This window comes from Ambystoma mexicanum, chromosome 4p (genome assembly GCF_040938575.1).
Source record: "Ambystoma mexicanum isolate Mex_15411 chromosome 4p, UKY_AmexF1_1, whole genome shotgun sequence".
NCBI classification, from domain to species: Eukaryota; Metazoa; Chordata; class Amphibia; order Caudata; family Ambystomatidae; genus Ambystoma; species Ambystoma mexicanum.
In genome coordinates, this window is record NC_090927.1 from 855,850,751 (window position 1) to 855,867,399 (window position 16,649).

The 16,649-nt window shown below is 44.9% G+C and overlaps 1 protein-coding gene across 2 annotated transcripts in view; it reads right to left on the reverse strand.

Annotated features, from left to right (window-relative positions):
• Positions 1–1,619: 1,619 nt before the first annotated feature.
• The window catches only part of UFL1 (UFM1 specific ligase 1), a 1,228,658-nt gene continuing 1,213,628 nt past the window's right edge, over positions 1,620–16,649 (reverse strand). Inside the window, exon 19 of one of the 2 annotated variants that reach the window (XM_069606422.1) lies at positions 1,620–2,348. In XM_069606422.1, coding sequence (XP_069462523.1) covers positions 2,130–2,348 — 219 coding nt within the window. In that variant the 3' untranslated portion in view covers positions 1,620–2,129. The remainder of the gene's footprint in view (positions 2,349–16,649) is intronic. The other variant, XM_069606423.1, reaches the window with a different exon arrangement.

Genomic DNA, 16,649 nt, shown 5'->3' on the forward strand with positions numbered 1-16,649 from the left:
AGGATGCCCAGCTAGGGGAGGAGGAATATTTGGTGTTGAGGTGGTGGCACAACTGGAGAAGGGACAATTAATGTTGGCAAGAGAGGTGCTATTGGAACCAAAGAAGGAACCACTTCCGGAACCACTGAAATTGGAGGACTTGGCAAAGCATAAGTAATCTCTATGATGAAGTCCAGAAAGTATCCCCTCCATGCTGGACGGTCATACATTTCTGAAATTTGGACAAAAACATACCCTCTGCTAATAGTAGCGATGTAAGCACTCCTGATAAGGATCTGGGTTGAGGAAGCCAAGAGGATGCCATGAAATCATGGACCATTGCTCATACTAATAGTAAACATGGGTGCTACAGAAATAGAGGAGATCTAGTATGCTTAAGTAGAGAAGTGGTCCACACGCATATCCTCTATCGGGGTATATTAAAGATTGCATATTGGTCAAAGGTCAACCAGAAATACTAAGCAAGGATGAATATAAAACCTCTTCCCAATTATGAGGGGCTCCCGGCGTGAATCATGAGGGACCAATCTATGCAGAGTTAGAAGCCACCGAAAAATGAACCAAAATGTGCCCTCTTCCTCAGAGACAGATGCACAAGCAGACATTTTGCTTACCACTCTAATGTGTGACTGAAAATTGGAACACAGATCTCATGTTCGGCAGGTGTACCTTCAAGATAGGCTATTGTAAGATCTGGATACGTGTAGAGGGATCTAAATGAACCTCAGAGAAAACCCTAGTAAAAGGCAACATGCCTTCAGAGATAACAATTCTAAGTCTTGGCCTCTTCTGTTGCCTGAATCTGCTGCATCACCTTATTATGCAAATCTGTAAATAGACCACAAAAGACTTAAAGTTCACAAACAGGTGTCAGCCCCTGTGAGGTGAGCTTTTGGGGTTCCACAGTATGATGGTGGCCAACTGCCTCAGAAACACGAAACACCAGAGTCCCTCCAAGAGCCGGTGACAACTAAACAGTTATAAATGCAGCTGTTGCTGTGGAAATAAATAAGAGATTCACTTAATTGTTATTTTTTTCTCTACAGGAACAGCCAGAACAATAAAGGTGGAGGACAACTGAAAGTCCTCTCCCAACACTCAAAAAATTCCCAAAGCATGCAGACTATCATAATGCTAGTAAGCCCAGATACAAAGAACTTAGCAAAAAGGTTGTGGTCAAGATCTTAAACTCACAGGAACACTAGAGGAAAATACCTACTTTACGTGGCAATGAATGGGGGAAGAGTTCAAGACGGGATAGCATGAATCCCTTCACCAAATAAATAAAAGCCAGAGTGAAAAAAAAATCTCTGCAAGCATGCAGGGCGCAGATCCCACCTTTGCGGAAAAAAGGAATGACGAGTTTGCAGATGGTGGTGCTCAAGCGAGGACAGGCATTTGCCACACATGCTAATTAATCCACATGAGGAAAACCAAATACAAATTTAGCATTTTTGCCGTGCGAAAAAGGCTTTGGTACCATACACGTAGGAAGGACATTCCAAATGTTTGGACAAAGGGGGATAGGATGTAGGTGTTTTATGGAACACTGTGTAATAGTTGTCTGGTGAGTAGAACAAGGAAAAGATATGAGGTAAAGCACTTGCCTGAAAAATCAATTGAACGGAATCATCAAACTTTAATACTTTGGAACAATTTGTAGTTCACTTTAAACGTTTGCAATAATACCATTTGGAATGGCCCTCTCAAACAAAAGCTGCAGTGTATCTCTATCAAGGAGTTTACATAAAACAGCAACCTCCCTTGTATACATCAGCAGGTGTGATTTTCTGCTTCCAATAAAACAGTGCATGCTCTGTTAGTGCTGACATTTTAAATTGGGTTGTAAAATGATGGACAAAACTCTTATGTTTATACCGAAAATGTTTAAAGATTCGACTAGCAAAACATATCCAATCCCATTTTCATTAACATTAAAAGAAACAAAGTTGATTAATTACAGCTATGAATTTTTAACGAGTGCCAGGAAAAGCTTACTCTACGCTTTGTGCATTCCGTTAGATAGGAGCAGTGATTAAGTACGTGCTCTCCCCACACATTGTTCTTTCCACATACAAGAAGTAAATAAAAACTCCTTTATAGTCCAGATGTTGGCCAATAAAATACATTTATTCTTCTGTCAAAGAGGATTTCCTGGGTCTGAGAACTAAATCCTTGATGGAAGCAGAAAGCTCATGTAACTCCTTTTTTAAGGTCTCAGCACTATCGTTATTCTGCTCAGCTTCGCTGTCTGCTGTGTCTTCATCACCTTCACCCATCTTCTTGTTCTGTCCTACTAGCTGGGCCACAACAAGGGATTGAAATTTCAGCAAAAGGCCATGCTGATCCTGAAAAAGAATGCAAATAAAATCAATGACCCCAATTTAAAAAAAATAAAAAAGCAATGCAGTATTCATGCTGAAGCTACTTTTATGATAGAAATTGGTAAACCTCATTCTCATTGTTGAACAAAGATTTGAAACTAACTGTTTCAGTGTGAAGAGAAAGATCTAGAGAACGAATCGAAATCCACAATGATGATACACTAATAATTTAGAAAGTTTCTAAATAACGTAGCAGGTAAGTCAGTCAATATAACAGTTGAAGGATCTGTTACTACCGATGGTCTTTCCTCATTAAAGTTTAGTTCTTGTTATGCAATTCACAATTTTAAGGCAATACTCAGAGGTGGCTATTCTAGGCAATTATTTTTAATTCAAACACTCTAGCAGCCAGAATGCATCATAACAGAGAGAATGTTCATAATGTTGAAACAGCCCTCTTTCCTTGCTGCTCATTATCCAGCTACATATGATTATGGGTTAGCTTCCATGATCTAAGGTTCCTACTTGTTTGCTCTGTTCCTAGCTATATTTTGTAGCTTATCTTGGATACTGTTAGTCTAGAGATCCCTATACCTATGGTGTAGTTGATTATGGTTAGTACTGTTTACTTCCTTACTTGCACTGGGTGGTTTTCCTGCATCACCTACAGCATACTGGTGCCAATACCCTGAGGGGGTACCCCCACCCATCATGAATTCAAGTTCCCACCCACCCTTTTTAACTAGATTGCTTCCTCCCTAGCAAGGGGCAATCTGTGATGCAACGCCTGCATCAGTGGGTCCACCGTTAGCACAGTATTAATCCTCTAATTCTGAGACAGTTGCGAGGTGCAGTCCTGCGACAGCACCACCCCAGCCAAAGCCTAAATAGGCAAAAAAGCGGGTCCTATCTTAGAGGCCAGTTTAAGAGGTTGAATTCAGGGGCTTAATCCAGAATTCACAGAGGGCTTGCTCTGGTCAGGCTCATCCAGTAGTTGAGAGGTGGTAATGGAATCAGACCCGAGCCAGAGAGGTACAGCATGCTTTAAGACAGTGGGGTCTGCAACCGTTGACTCCTGATGTTTTGGAGTACAACTCCCATAAGCCTAAAATAGCAGTACTTGGCAACAGAGCATGGAAGATGGTCAGAAATAGCTGGGGAGCCGCTTCAAGACAAGCCATGTATCCTGGGCTAAAGCTTTCTTTGCCCTCACCAGGTGTTGTTCATACAATATTGGCAGTCAGTTCAAATATTGCCTAGAGATTTCACTCCTTGCTATGGACCTGCACTTGCCTTTCACTCCAGAGGAAGAGCAAAAATAGATGTGAAAATCTCTATTCACATGACAACCACGACTGAATTCAAGGATCCCAGCTTCCCAGGGTTACTATGGCTGTCCACCTCTACTAAGCACTCTACTTGTGAGTCAAGGACTGAAAGTAGTCCACCCCTATTTATTATTCCCAAGAGATTCAACATCCCAGGTCCAATGATCTGTGGCTGTTTAGGAGGACCTACCTGAGACCCCATTAGAAAAGGTCATTGTGGCCTTCCTAGACACATTCAGGGAGGACCTACACAAAACGTAGCTTAGAAAGCATGCAATGACAAGCTCATCAGTGAGGTTGTACAATTGGACTGCAGTCTTGATATGACTGAGGAATTGAGATGAAATTAGTCCTGATCAATGTCTACCAGATGCGCAAATGGGCAAGGAGGGTCTTCTTTGTGCTGGGAAATGTCCACGTAGCAATGTCTACAGAGCGCAAGTGCAGCATCCTCACTAAGATCAGCCCTAAAATGGTGGACTTTTCACTGTGTGCTAGGCATCTGAGGACCCGGAGGGCCTCGGCCTCCTCGTCATGATCGAGGCATGAAGACACTCAACAAGAATGCGATGCTCGATAGATCACTTATTGAAGGTACAGCTGAGTCTCTGACCCGTGTTTATCCCTGGTGTCTTTAGTTCTGAACGTGACGTTTTGGGGATGCTTCTACAGCCGGTTCTTTGTAATCCACCATTGTGGTGGAGGAAGCAGAAAAGATCTATTGCTGGCAGTGCCTTATTGCTTCCTGCAAAATGGAAGAGAAAGCAGGTCTAGGCTGCCCAGAGTTCATGCCCAGCAAAGTACAGGCACCAAGACTGACAAATGCAAGGAGTTTCGTTTTTCATGCACCTTCAGTCCAGAAACCTCTGGGAAATGGGATAAAAGACTGATTCTAAAGACCGTTTTAGGCTTTTATATTTCCCAAAAGAGATTGGGAGTGGTTGTTACCCTCGTAGGCAGAGCCAGAGAGAATGGCCCATGGGGCACCTGGTCGAATACCTGGGAGACATTATCCCTCTCCGGCTAGCTCTCAGTTCTTCATCTTCTCCTCCTCCTCCAAATGTAAACACATTCTCTGAATTATACCAGCCACATCCATCTACCACCTCTTTAGCTCTAACCACATACTCCTTCTCTCTCTTGCTGTCACCTATGGAGCCTCATCTGCTCCTGCAGCATCCGTCATACACATTCAATTCTCCAGCTTTCTTCCAACACAGGATTCCTTTTCCTGCAACCCACACCACTGGCCTGGACTGTCTGGGTTTTACAGCAAGATCCTCTCTCCCCCTGTTTGGGTCTAGGACTAAGGGTCTGCAGCTGTGGGCCCAGGTGGTTTGAGAGTGTTATTTGGCTGGTAGTACCACCATTGTGGCGTCTCACTGTTCCTCTCCAACCTGAATCTTCTGTTGTGCCTCATGATGGATATCCTACTTGGACATGTACACAAGTGAACGTGGACCTGTCTGAAGAACACCAAGTTGGTGCAGACAGTGGTTTGTCCACTTTCTAAATCCTACATTGTTCCGACAGGTTGGTCCTTCGAGAGAATGGACAAATAGCAGGTCTGTCCTGGGCGTCTCTTCACCAGGATTTCTGCTCCTTCAGCCATCTCAGGTGTTTGATATTCTTACTACAAATACCATTTGTCCTCCAAGTCACAGGTCCCACCTCGGCCAGACTAACCAGTGTCCATGGGAATGGGCTGTGTTATCAAAGAGCAAGCCTGAGCCATGTGTCTTATTTAACCATAGGTATAACACTGAATTGCTGTTCATTTAGGGATGGCTGGAGTCAACTCCCAGGATTCACAGGTCCCCCACCCCTGTTTTGTGGGTAGGTTTACCAAAGCTGGCTTCTGGGTGTACAGGCTGTTATAAGGCTCTCCCCTAATGGATGACATAGTCATGTTCCTAGGTCTGTCATCCATTTATATTTGTGCTCCAGAATTCTCTGGTCGAATGTCTCGCCGGATGGTAGTTGGTGCAAACTTAGGTGCAATAGTTTCAGCTCAAATAGGTCTAAATGTCTGCTGCCCAATAGTCATTTCGATGGGCAACTCCAATGTAAGCATAGGAAGGTGTCTAATGCATCTGGACAGCAGCAAATTCACAAACTATTCCAAGAACACTTCTCTTTGATTTCTTAAGCAGTCTTCCACCACAACCCCCTTTATCTTCATCACATACAACATTTGCAGAGGCGTTTCTTGGAACTGTAGGTATACATCACAGAGCTGTTATGATATTCCAAATCCTGTTCCAACTGCTCGAGAATGTCTTCTCAGAGAATGTAAAGCTAATCCTTTCATCAGCAATAAGAACGTGATAACCTGATCAGAAGTGGGGTGACATAGTGGGCCCCAGCTGGTTCTCTCCCACCTGGCAGCCTCAGTATTCCTCTCGAAGATTTAAAAGAATGCTCCGGGATACACGCCATCAGCATATTTCTGTAGCGGGAAAACGTGTGGCACATAGCCAGATTCTAAAAGTGCCATAGGAGCGCTAGCTCACCTGTCACTAGCTTGTCTAGGGGACTGGTTAATGTTGGAGTTTCTCCTTCCAATTCAATTTCAGCTATTCCTGAAGTTCCAGCTCAGTTCAATATCTGCTTGTGATAAAGTGGATACTGCCGCAATGACAGCATGATTTGGGCTGGTTCCTCCTACCTAGGAGTGGCTTGGAACTGGATCTAGTGAGGTGGGTGCTTTCTTTTTGCTGGTCTGGGTCCTGGTACCTAGGAGCTTTGACTCCAGGTCATAGTCCTGACATTCTGGCTCTCAAAGATTGGAATCTTCGTCATCTGATATGAAGATGGGTTGGTGATCCTTCAGTTTAGATCTGGAGAAGGCCCATAAAACCCTGCCAGGCTAGACATTTGGGCTGTTTCCCCCACTGTGATGGACCCTAAGGTCTAATTGTGTCTTTTGTGGGTTTCCTAGGTACGGCACAGTCCAGATGGGAAGACTGTTTGGGTTCCGATCCTCAGAGATTAGAGAAGGAAGGGAACTTGTTATAGTCTTTGTAGTCTTTGCTTGGGCAAGTGAGGTCTCAAGGGTGATGAGGTGGTCTTGGTATTGGCTTTGAGGTCAGCTAGCCAGAATAGTCTTCTTCTTGATCCCACTTCTACCACCAACTGTCATGTAACAAACAGCAGCAACCAAGAAGGGCGTCAAGACCACTTACTTGGATCAAAGGTTTATTCAGGATTATGTACAGAGGATGAACTAGAAGTTAGGCAATGAGAAACTTTTCAATCAAAAGGAAACGTAATCAGAACAACTAAACAGTTAGGATAGGCTTCCTCGTGTTAGTCTATTTTTTCACTCGCTGTGCATGCCATACTCCCCGGTTCTGGCACACAACACCCAGTCCTTAGAGCAACTGGGTGATTGGACCACCTCCCTCTGCTCCAGCATTTCAGGCTCATGTTTTTTTTTTATTATAATCTTCCTTTCTTGTCTCTGGGTGCAGGCTTTCCAGGGTCTCATACACCTAGTCTACGCAGTTTATAAAATAAAAGATCTGAGTGGTTGAGCGGTTGTCAAAGGCAGCAGGTAGAGCAGGAGAGGGTTCCCTTAATCACCTGGGCCAAACCTGGGAGAGCTTGCCCCCTCTGACTCTCTAAACTATCATCTCCCTGAGCCCAACTCATTTGTCCTTTCACCACCCATGCCTGCCTAGGGCCGACCTGCTAATTCTGGCTGGCTTGAATGTGATGTTCCTGTCTGGAGTTCCTGTTCCTAGATCACCTCGGATGTCTCACTTCCTCACTATCACTCTCCCATGATGCCACAATCACTCTGCGTCGCACCCAGACTGTGGTGTTGCCTCCTTCTCCCTCTTCAATCTTGCTCCAACAACTTCCATCCTTTCTAGTTTCAACTCTGCTCATCTTTTATTGGTCAAAACCTCCTTCCACTCTACTTTCCGCTATTACCTCCTCAGTTCTTCACCTGCACCAGATATAACCTCCTCGTCAGACCCATACAAAGCCCATAATATTACCACATACCCCATTCTTCACCTCCTCCAGATGTAACATCCTCCTCTGATTTCTATCAACTACCACATATTACTGCCTCCCCAAGTTGAATAAACCTCCTCCACCAGATGTAACCTCCTCCACCAACTACTGGTTGTTCTAGTGTTGCACATAAGTGAATTCATTTGTGTGGTGTCAGGGTTGATCCTCTGATTGTCCTTGTGTTCGCCAGAGGTTTCAGAGGCCATCACCACACTCTCAGGCCTACTGACTTTGTGGATGGGTCAGTGGTCGCCACAAGCGTATTTGTGACCCTACATGAGTTTGTGAATTTTGATGGTTTGTCGGCAGGCCTGGGTGTCTCCATAAGTGCTTCGAACAGGAACAGTGTGAATCTCCAAACTGCACGGCTATTCACTGATAACGTTAAGGATGTTTTGGGAAGCATGACCTGTGTTTCGTAAAGATGCTGTTCTGCGTCATTGGTGAGGGGCTCTCTAATTCTGGCTACCTTGAGAGGGTTTTAGTACTCTTGTCACCGTTCCCCTCCAGGTGACCTGGATAGCGGGAGAGTGCCCTGCAGATCTTCACTGTTTCACATCATTCACTAGTTCAGAAGGTAAATGGCTCTCAAGGGCATTCTCCCATCTGTCTGCAGAGCCAGACTGAGGACTTCATCACACACAACAACAAGAAGACTAGCTCACAGATATTTGGGTTGGGTTTTGTGATGGCGCATTTCAGAGGTGAGGTGAGTCGTAAGGGCTGGTTGCAGAACTTCAACATGCTAGTAAAGAGGAAGACACAGAGGCTGCTGATTACTGAGAAAGTACAGAGAACATGAAATTAATGTTAATGCCATAGAAACCAGGGGTCACAGTGGAGAGTTTTAGAATCGCATCCAAGAAATTGGCCACCTCTGAAAGAGGTTAAGGGCAAAGTAAAGGACCAAGTAAAAGAGGCCCTTAGCAAGGTAGTGGTTGCACTGGGATACCTGTGGGAAAGATTTAGAGAAGGTGATGCCTTTAACCGCAAGTATAAAAAGCCTTTGATAGGGGCAGAAAAGGGATAATTAAAGATAGGTGAAGTCTTGAAAATGGAACAAAAGGAAAAGCATTATTCCGGCAAACCCTAAGTATGGAGGAAAGGCATACAAACAAGCGGGAGAGCAGCCAAAGACAAAATAAAGAGAAAGGAAAGATGTAAGGGCATCACTCGAAGGCTACAAAAAGTAAGTAAAGAGGCCAAATACCAAAGTTATGATATTAAGGAGAGGGATGAACTCAGGTAAAGAGGTTGGTCAGAGGATAATGGATTGAAACTAAGGGCCCGATTCACATAGCGTTTTCCTATGGGATTGTGCCATTATAAAATGCTTCTGTGAATTAGGCCCTAACTGTGTCAGGAGCTAAAGGCACTGGAGTGGTCAACCAGCTCAATACCCAGGAGGGAGATCACGTGGCCACAAATAAGGAAACCAAGAACAGAACCCCAGATTAAGAAGACACAGGAAAAGTGAAGAGGACAAAAGAATCAGGTAACGATTCAAAGGCGAACCTAGTGAAAAGGACAACAGAGGTCACTCTTGGAAAATAGGAGTATTCGTAAAACAGCACATTGAAAGAGGAGACAGGAAAGGATCAGTGAGAAGAGGACAGACAGAGAAAAGTGAAAAAGACCAAGGGAAGATCTGACAAAGAGTCAGAAAGAAGGTTTCTGAGAGGGGCAAGATAGACTGTATACAGCAGAGAGAAAATGAGATAAACCTGAAGCAGGAAAAGGTAAGAAACTGGGGGAATTAAAGAATCTGAGCAAACTGACAGGAGAGAGAAAGACCTATGAGGAGGAGAAGCAAACCATATCTGATAGAAGGGAGCACCAGAGGGAATGCTGAAGGGGACACACTACAAGAAACCCCAGGAGCCGGGAGAAACAAAGAATCTGAATAACTTGTGGCAGGGGATAGGAGAGACCTGGGGCCTGAATCAGAGGTCTGTGTAAAAATAGAAATGTGTTGTTCCAAGTCGGACAACACATTTCTTAACTGCACCATATTCTGACAGGGAAAGAATGTGGTGCAGGCACATGAAAGCCTCAGCTTGTGCATTAGCCTGATTTACAGCTTGACAACAGCCCTCGCAACCATGAGAAATGCAGGGCAGCCACATTGAGGGGAATTCTCCTCCCAACAACACTGGTTTAGGAAGTCAATAAAAGGAGTTATAATGACACCTCTGAGATGCCGTTAAACTCCACTGCACACTTTTCCCCTTTATAAACATAGCATTTCTTAAACTGCAGCCCCACTTTTTTCGTTTAATGAAAGTTTAAGAAAACTTTCTTAAATTAGAAAAGAGTCAGTCTTTAAAGAAATGCTCCCAGTGCCACTGGAGCACATGTTTCCCCAGCAACAAGTGATTTTAGCAGCTTTTGCTGCCGGAAAGCATGGCCTCTTCCCTCCAATATGTCCACCCACCTCAAAATGATGCTGCTGGAAACTGAAGGGGAGAATGTCGTATTTCCACGCACTTTTTATCATGAGCTCAGAATCAGGCCCGTAGAGGGAGAAGAGGCAAAGGAGAAATTACTTACCTGTACTGTTCTTTCTGTGGATTCCTCTGCTGCAGATTCCTCATCTTGATAGATATCCCATCCAGAGTCAGCTGCATGGAAAATTTCGACAGACAAATCTCCCTCACTGGTACTCCCGTTTGCAGAGCAGAGGAAGTTGCCATACCCCTAGTGAATTGCGCTCTAATGCCTATAGGCAGTTCCTTCCCTGCCTTCTCTTAGCATTAAGCGATACAGAGGACTATGCAGCGTATTTTTTTCGTTTAGTCACAAGTCTGATTCTAGACTGCGAAATGGCAACAAATAACTGATCGTCCGATCTGAAAGCTGCTGTCCTAGTTACATAGAAGCTCAGTACCCTCTCATGGTCAAACTTGTGAAGTCTCTCCTACTCTTTGGAGTGATGAGGTGGTGGATAAAACACCATTAACTCCACGCTCTGAGATATGTGAAATTCGGAGACAATTTTAGGTAAAAACTTTGGACGGACCTTCAGCAAGACTTTTTCTCTAAATAATTTGAGCACCCGTTAACAGGAGACCGCCTGAAGTTCGCTCATGCACCTCACCGATGAAATGGCCCCCAAGAAGTCAGGTTTCAGAGTGAGCAGCCTAATAGATTTGGAATGCAAAGGCTCAAACAGAGATGCCAACACTTAAGAATTAACGATAGGTCCCAGGCCAGAACCACAAAGGGCGCTGGAGAAAACCTATTTACAAGGCCCTTCAAAAAATGGGCCAACAGCAGGATCGAAAACAAAGAACCTTTATCCAGTGTCATCTTAAACAGAGACAAGGCTGACAAATAGTCAGGACGACAGGGATCGGGGGAAACGCGTAATGAAGGTCAAAGACGGACTCCACCAGAAAAGCATCTCCCAATGCCCCCTCAGCGGGAATTCCCTCGATAAGGGCTTGCACTTTGTGTTGTCCCTCGTGGCAAACAGATACATGGACAGGTTTCCCTTGCAGAAGATGATCTCCGTAATGACCTCCAGGCATATCTCCCATTAGTGGTAGACCATGCTTTACCTACTCAGAATGTCTGCCAACCCGTTCTCTGCTCCTGACAGATGGGCTGAAGAAGCTGAGGTTCTGTTTCCCAGAGGTCAGAACCATAGATGCAGGGCCTCTCTTCCTGCACTGGGGCAGTGACTGTGCACCCTCTTGCTTGTTGAGGTAATGCATAGCTACTGTGTTGTTCGTCAAAATGAGGACATGCTTTCCCATGATTGACGGCGGAAAAGTCATCAGGGCTAACTTGATTGCTCGCAACTCCAGCCTTTTTTTATTTATTTATAACATTTTATTTTTTCAATTTTTGTGTTGTAGCCACAAATGTGACTTTTGACGCATTTACAAAAATAGTAAAATATAAATTAAAAGTAATAAACTTTCTTTTCATTCAAACACATAATTTTACATAAGTTAAACAAACTTAAAAAACAATATTTCATTATCTTACATCCAATTAATCATCGACTCAACATAGTCCTTGTTCCAGAGGAGTCTCATCCATTTAGTTACAGCTGTTACTGAAACCAATTTCTCTCCCTCCTCCCAAATTCAATTCCTTGAGGAGTAACACAACTTCGGTAGTCAAAAAAATGTCATGTCCTAATGCTAATCTGTGCCAAAAGGCATCAGAAATTGGCCAGCACACATTAGTCCTGCCACTCTTAGATCCCACATGCCAGGGCATTTTGATAATAGGTGTTTAATTGACTGTCGCTCTTTTTCGTCACATTTATCACATATATCCGAGGTGCATGCCTCTTTGTCCCTGATTGACCAAATCTCCAAAATTGGTAATAGATTTAATCTAAATCTCAGGAATTCTGATTTTAACACTGGGTCTAATGATTTGTTTTAAATAAGAGGGCAATTGCGACCTTTGTTTGGGCATCAAAGAAAAAGACGACATCTTTGCCCTCCTCATTTTATGAATCGTCCCCAGCCAATCTCCTTGTTTCATCCGTTCTTTGACTTTACAAGGATTTAGGACAAGGAGATCGAATGTGCAGTCTGAGTTAACCAATACTTCGGAGCATTTCGATCTTAACTTATTGAGAAATGCATTGTTAGCTCTTTTCATTAACTCAGCTACATCTTCGTAAAGGGAACTTTTTGGTGGATCTAGTATTAATCTAAGCATAGTCAACCACTTCCACTCCACCCATGACCTTAACGAGGTCAAACCTAATTCATATCTGAGGCAGGCTACGGGTACACAATTCAGCAGATTCAGAATTCTCTTCCAAAGCCTGGACTCAATTTTATCCCAGTCTATATCCATATAAACAATGGGTTGGAGTCCAGACAAAATAGGATAGTTGGCACTACCTTTCCAATACAGGCCGCTCACCTGCAGATCCCCACAGTAAGCACCCCTGCCCTTTAAGGACGCAGCCATGACCACTTGCACTTCGGGCCAAGGTGGCCAAAAGGGTTCCCCCATCATTATGCTCTCCCTGTGGGCCCACCGGAGTGGTCACTGGCCAATGTCCCAGTTAACCTGAGGACATCCTTATTGTCGTCCAAGTACTGTGACCACTGGCCCCTCAGGAGCCATTGAAGGAATCACATTTACAGCCTGGCACCAGAAATATGCGGTAGGCCATGTGACCCAAAAGGCGCAGGAAGGAAGACACTGGAAGGCTGCTGTACTTCTGGAAGAGTGTGACCATCTGACGGACACTGGTGACTCTTTCCTCAGTGGGGGCGGGTGAGAGCCTTTTGCGACCAGGTGTCCAGGACTGCTCCTATGGATTGGAGCTTCCACGTTGCAGTAACAGGTGACTTCTGGAAGTTCAGGTAGAAGCCCAAGCTGTGAAGGAGGTAACAGGTGTCCTTGGACTGCCTTGCTATCTGCTCTAGCGACCTTGCTCAGGCCAATTAGTCATCCAGATAAGGGAACACATGGACGCTGGATCTCCTGAGGTGGTTCACCAACACTGCCATAAGAGTTTAGGCCAAAGTGGAGCACTATGAACCGATGAGGAGTGTCCCCAATGATGAACCTCGTGAACCGCCTGTGCTTCGGGACATGAAAATAGGCATCCTGAAGGTCCAGTGAGAACAACCAGTCCTGGCGTTGCAGAACCTGGAGAATTTCTCTCAACGTCGCCATCCTGAATTTATCTTTCCTAAGGAACCTGTTCACGGCCCTGAAGTGCAGGATGGGATGGAGTCCTCCCCCTTTCTTAGGTACCAGAAAGTAGCAACTGTAACAGCCAGCCCTTTCTCCTCAGATGGAACCTCTTCCACTGCATCCCTTTAAAATCAGAGCCTTCAGTTCTTCCTGGAGCTCTGGTTCAAGTTGTTGAGGAGGGGGGAGTAGCCTGCCCGGTGGTCTCTTGAGGAAGGGGAGACAATATCCCCACCTGACCAGCTGCAGGGCCCAGGCCTCAGAGATTATCTCCTTCCACCTGTCCCAGTGATCGGTGACCCTCCAACCATCCGGAGAAAGATTTGGGGAACTCAAAGCGGCTTAGCGGCACCCGACGCCAGAGTCAAGGTTGACTGGCCCTTAGAGGACCCTATACCCCTGCCGGGACCATCAGTCTTCTTCAAAACTCAGGAGATTCGAGGTGGACAATGCAGGCCTTGAACTCAATGTAGTGGCCAGAACCACCAGACCCATCAGGGGTCGGATGAGCTGCCAGGAAGGGCAAGTCACCCCTAGCCTGCAAAAAAATGTTTAGGCAGTTCTCTGTCGACTGCCAGTGTCGAACATGGTTGCTGCCATAATGCCGCAATAAGGTCCGAGGCTGCGGCATTGAAGAGTAGAGCTCTCTCAGAATGAGTACCTTTATCAAGGATGTCAGTGAGGTCCGTATGATTGTAATGGTTTGGCGGGGCGTTGAGCCCCAGAGCCATAACCACCTCTCTCAACCGTCTTCCTGCACTATGCATTGGGATGGTGTAGGGAGACCTTTACAACATGGTGAGGTCGGGTAAAGTATTGAGCCTGCTTACATCGTGCAGCCCCTCGGCTAATGCCAAGAGATCAGCATGTTCCGTGAGGAAATCAGGCATACGCTGGTCTCCTACCCCTCTATGGGGCTCCATTCCAAAGGGACTGGGTCTCCCTCATCATCGAAAATGTTCTTCCTTATGGACTCTAGGAATTGTGGGGTGCAGAAGTAAGGCTTGGACACAATGGTGGCATGTTTCTGGATATAAACTTTTATTAAATAAGAAAAGGTTGAAACAAATCCCTCTCTGTCCCTAAAACGAAGAGGGGATTCCCTGCCTCAAGGCAAACTAGTGAAATTGTCAGGAAGCCCGAAAATAAAGTGCCTCTCATTGTCATGTCCAAAAACCTGCTTTTGTCCTGAACACTAATGGCGTAAAGTAACTATGCAAGGATGGTCTCGTGTTCTTTGTGTTTTCAATCAACAGAAAAGTTCCCAGTCTTTCTGGTAATAAACAGGGAGGAAATACACAATGTTCAAAAGTGCAAGATTCCCAAGATAGGGCTATGCTCCTTTCCCCTAGAGTTCTTCTCAGTTTCCCTCCTTTTGGGCTCTTTAGCCCCTTTAACATCTTAGGCCCATGTCAATGGACAATCCACAAGGATATGTTGCTTAGCCTCGCAATCCTCAACTTGATACAGTTTGTTATAGGATGTGGGATTCCGTTATCCCAACCCCGTGGCGTTGACCCTTCCAGTCTCTCACATGGGTGCGAGTCCCAGACTCGCAATATAGCTTGGTTCGCTTTTCTGCCAAGCTAGTGTCCACTCGTGGACTGTCTCTCTTTCACGTGGGTCTCAGACCGTTCTTTTCTCCCTTTCATTAGACACTTGTGTTTCACATGAGTGTGGGTCCCAGACTCGCAGTTCGCTATGATATACATTTGGTTTGCTCTTCTGCCAAACATATGACTCCTCTCTTTTACTTATTCTTGTTGTATTGTCGTTGTTTGGTTCACTCTCCCGACAAAGACCTGATCCTCTTATCTTGGTTGCTCTCGGTTTGTTATAGAGGTGCAAGTCCCAGACTCGCAATTTGTTTTCATATCTGTTTGGTTCACTCTCCCGCCAAACATATGATTCTCTTCTCTTAGGGTTTATGAGGGTCCCCAACCCTCTTATGCTTTCAGTAACTTGTGAGCGAGGGCCCCCGACTAGCAATTTCCCACCAGTGTCTCAGACCCTCTTTCTCCAATGTTTATAATCATTCTCTAGCCCCCCCCCGACCTCCAACACCATCTGGAAAACCTGTGCACCTGGTTCCTTTCTTTTGACAGGTACAAGCGTTTCCCCACCCTCTGTGTTCTTCTTCGAGGCTCTGGCAGTTCCCCGGTGAATGGTGGGATCGGCAGTGGTTCCACAGGTCTCTCTCTCTCTCTCTGCCTGGTTGCGTGTACTGGAGTTTTTTTTAGGACTCAGAGACAAATCAATAGAAAAACGCGGAGAGGGCAAGGCCACACAAAAAAGAAAGAAGAAATGAGTGAAAACTTAGTAGTTAACATCTCCAACAACATCCTTAATAGTGGTCCACTTGAAATGTTGAACCGTGGACTATCCTTTGTCCCAACCAACAATATAACATTATTTGAGGAAAAAAATCTGCCTCCATAGGCTTCTGAGGAAACTCAGATTAAAAATCTTTTTTGACTCAGATGAAAACCTTGAGTCCATGGAATCTGAAGGTGATATGTTAGAAATAAGACCAAAAAGCAACTTTGATCCCCAGACACAAAATTCCATTCTGGACCTCTTTGAGAATAAGGTATTAACTGACCTAAAGCATATCAATTACCGTCAGCAACACCCTTCAATGTGAGAAAATGCCAATGGGACCATATTGAGGCGCTTGCCAAAGATGAAGATCTAACCATCAAACCAGCAGACAAAGGGGGAGCCATTGTGGTTATGGACACAGCAAAATACACACAGAAGTGCCTTAATCTATTGGATGACGAGAACACCTACATCAGATTAGATGATGATCCCATCATCAGGATTAGATCACTCATCGAGAAACTAGTGGAGGAGGCATGTGCCAATGATTGGATCATCAGCAAAACTTGCGAGTTCCTTTTCAATCAACACCCCATCACGCCAGTTTTCTACGGGCTTCCAAAAATTCACAAGGACCAGAATGACCCACCAGTGAGACCCATAGTTGCAGGAACAGACAGCATATTTGACCCTTCGTCCATATACATCGACCGGCTGTTGCAACCACTCATTCAAGAGATTCCAACGTACTTAAAAGATACAACAGATTTCCTCAACTGCATTCACGAGATCTCAGCTTTAAGTCCAGAGTGTATATTGCACAGCCTGGACGTGTGCAGCCTGTACACTTCAATCCCCCATAGGGAAGGAATGGAAGCGGTAGAATGGTTGTTGCTTAACTCACAAGCCACAAGAGGTGATCCACAATTCATAATGCAACTTCTGAGCTTGATACTCAAAAATAACTACTTCA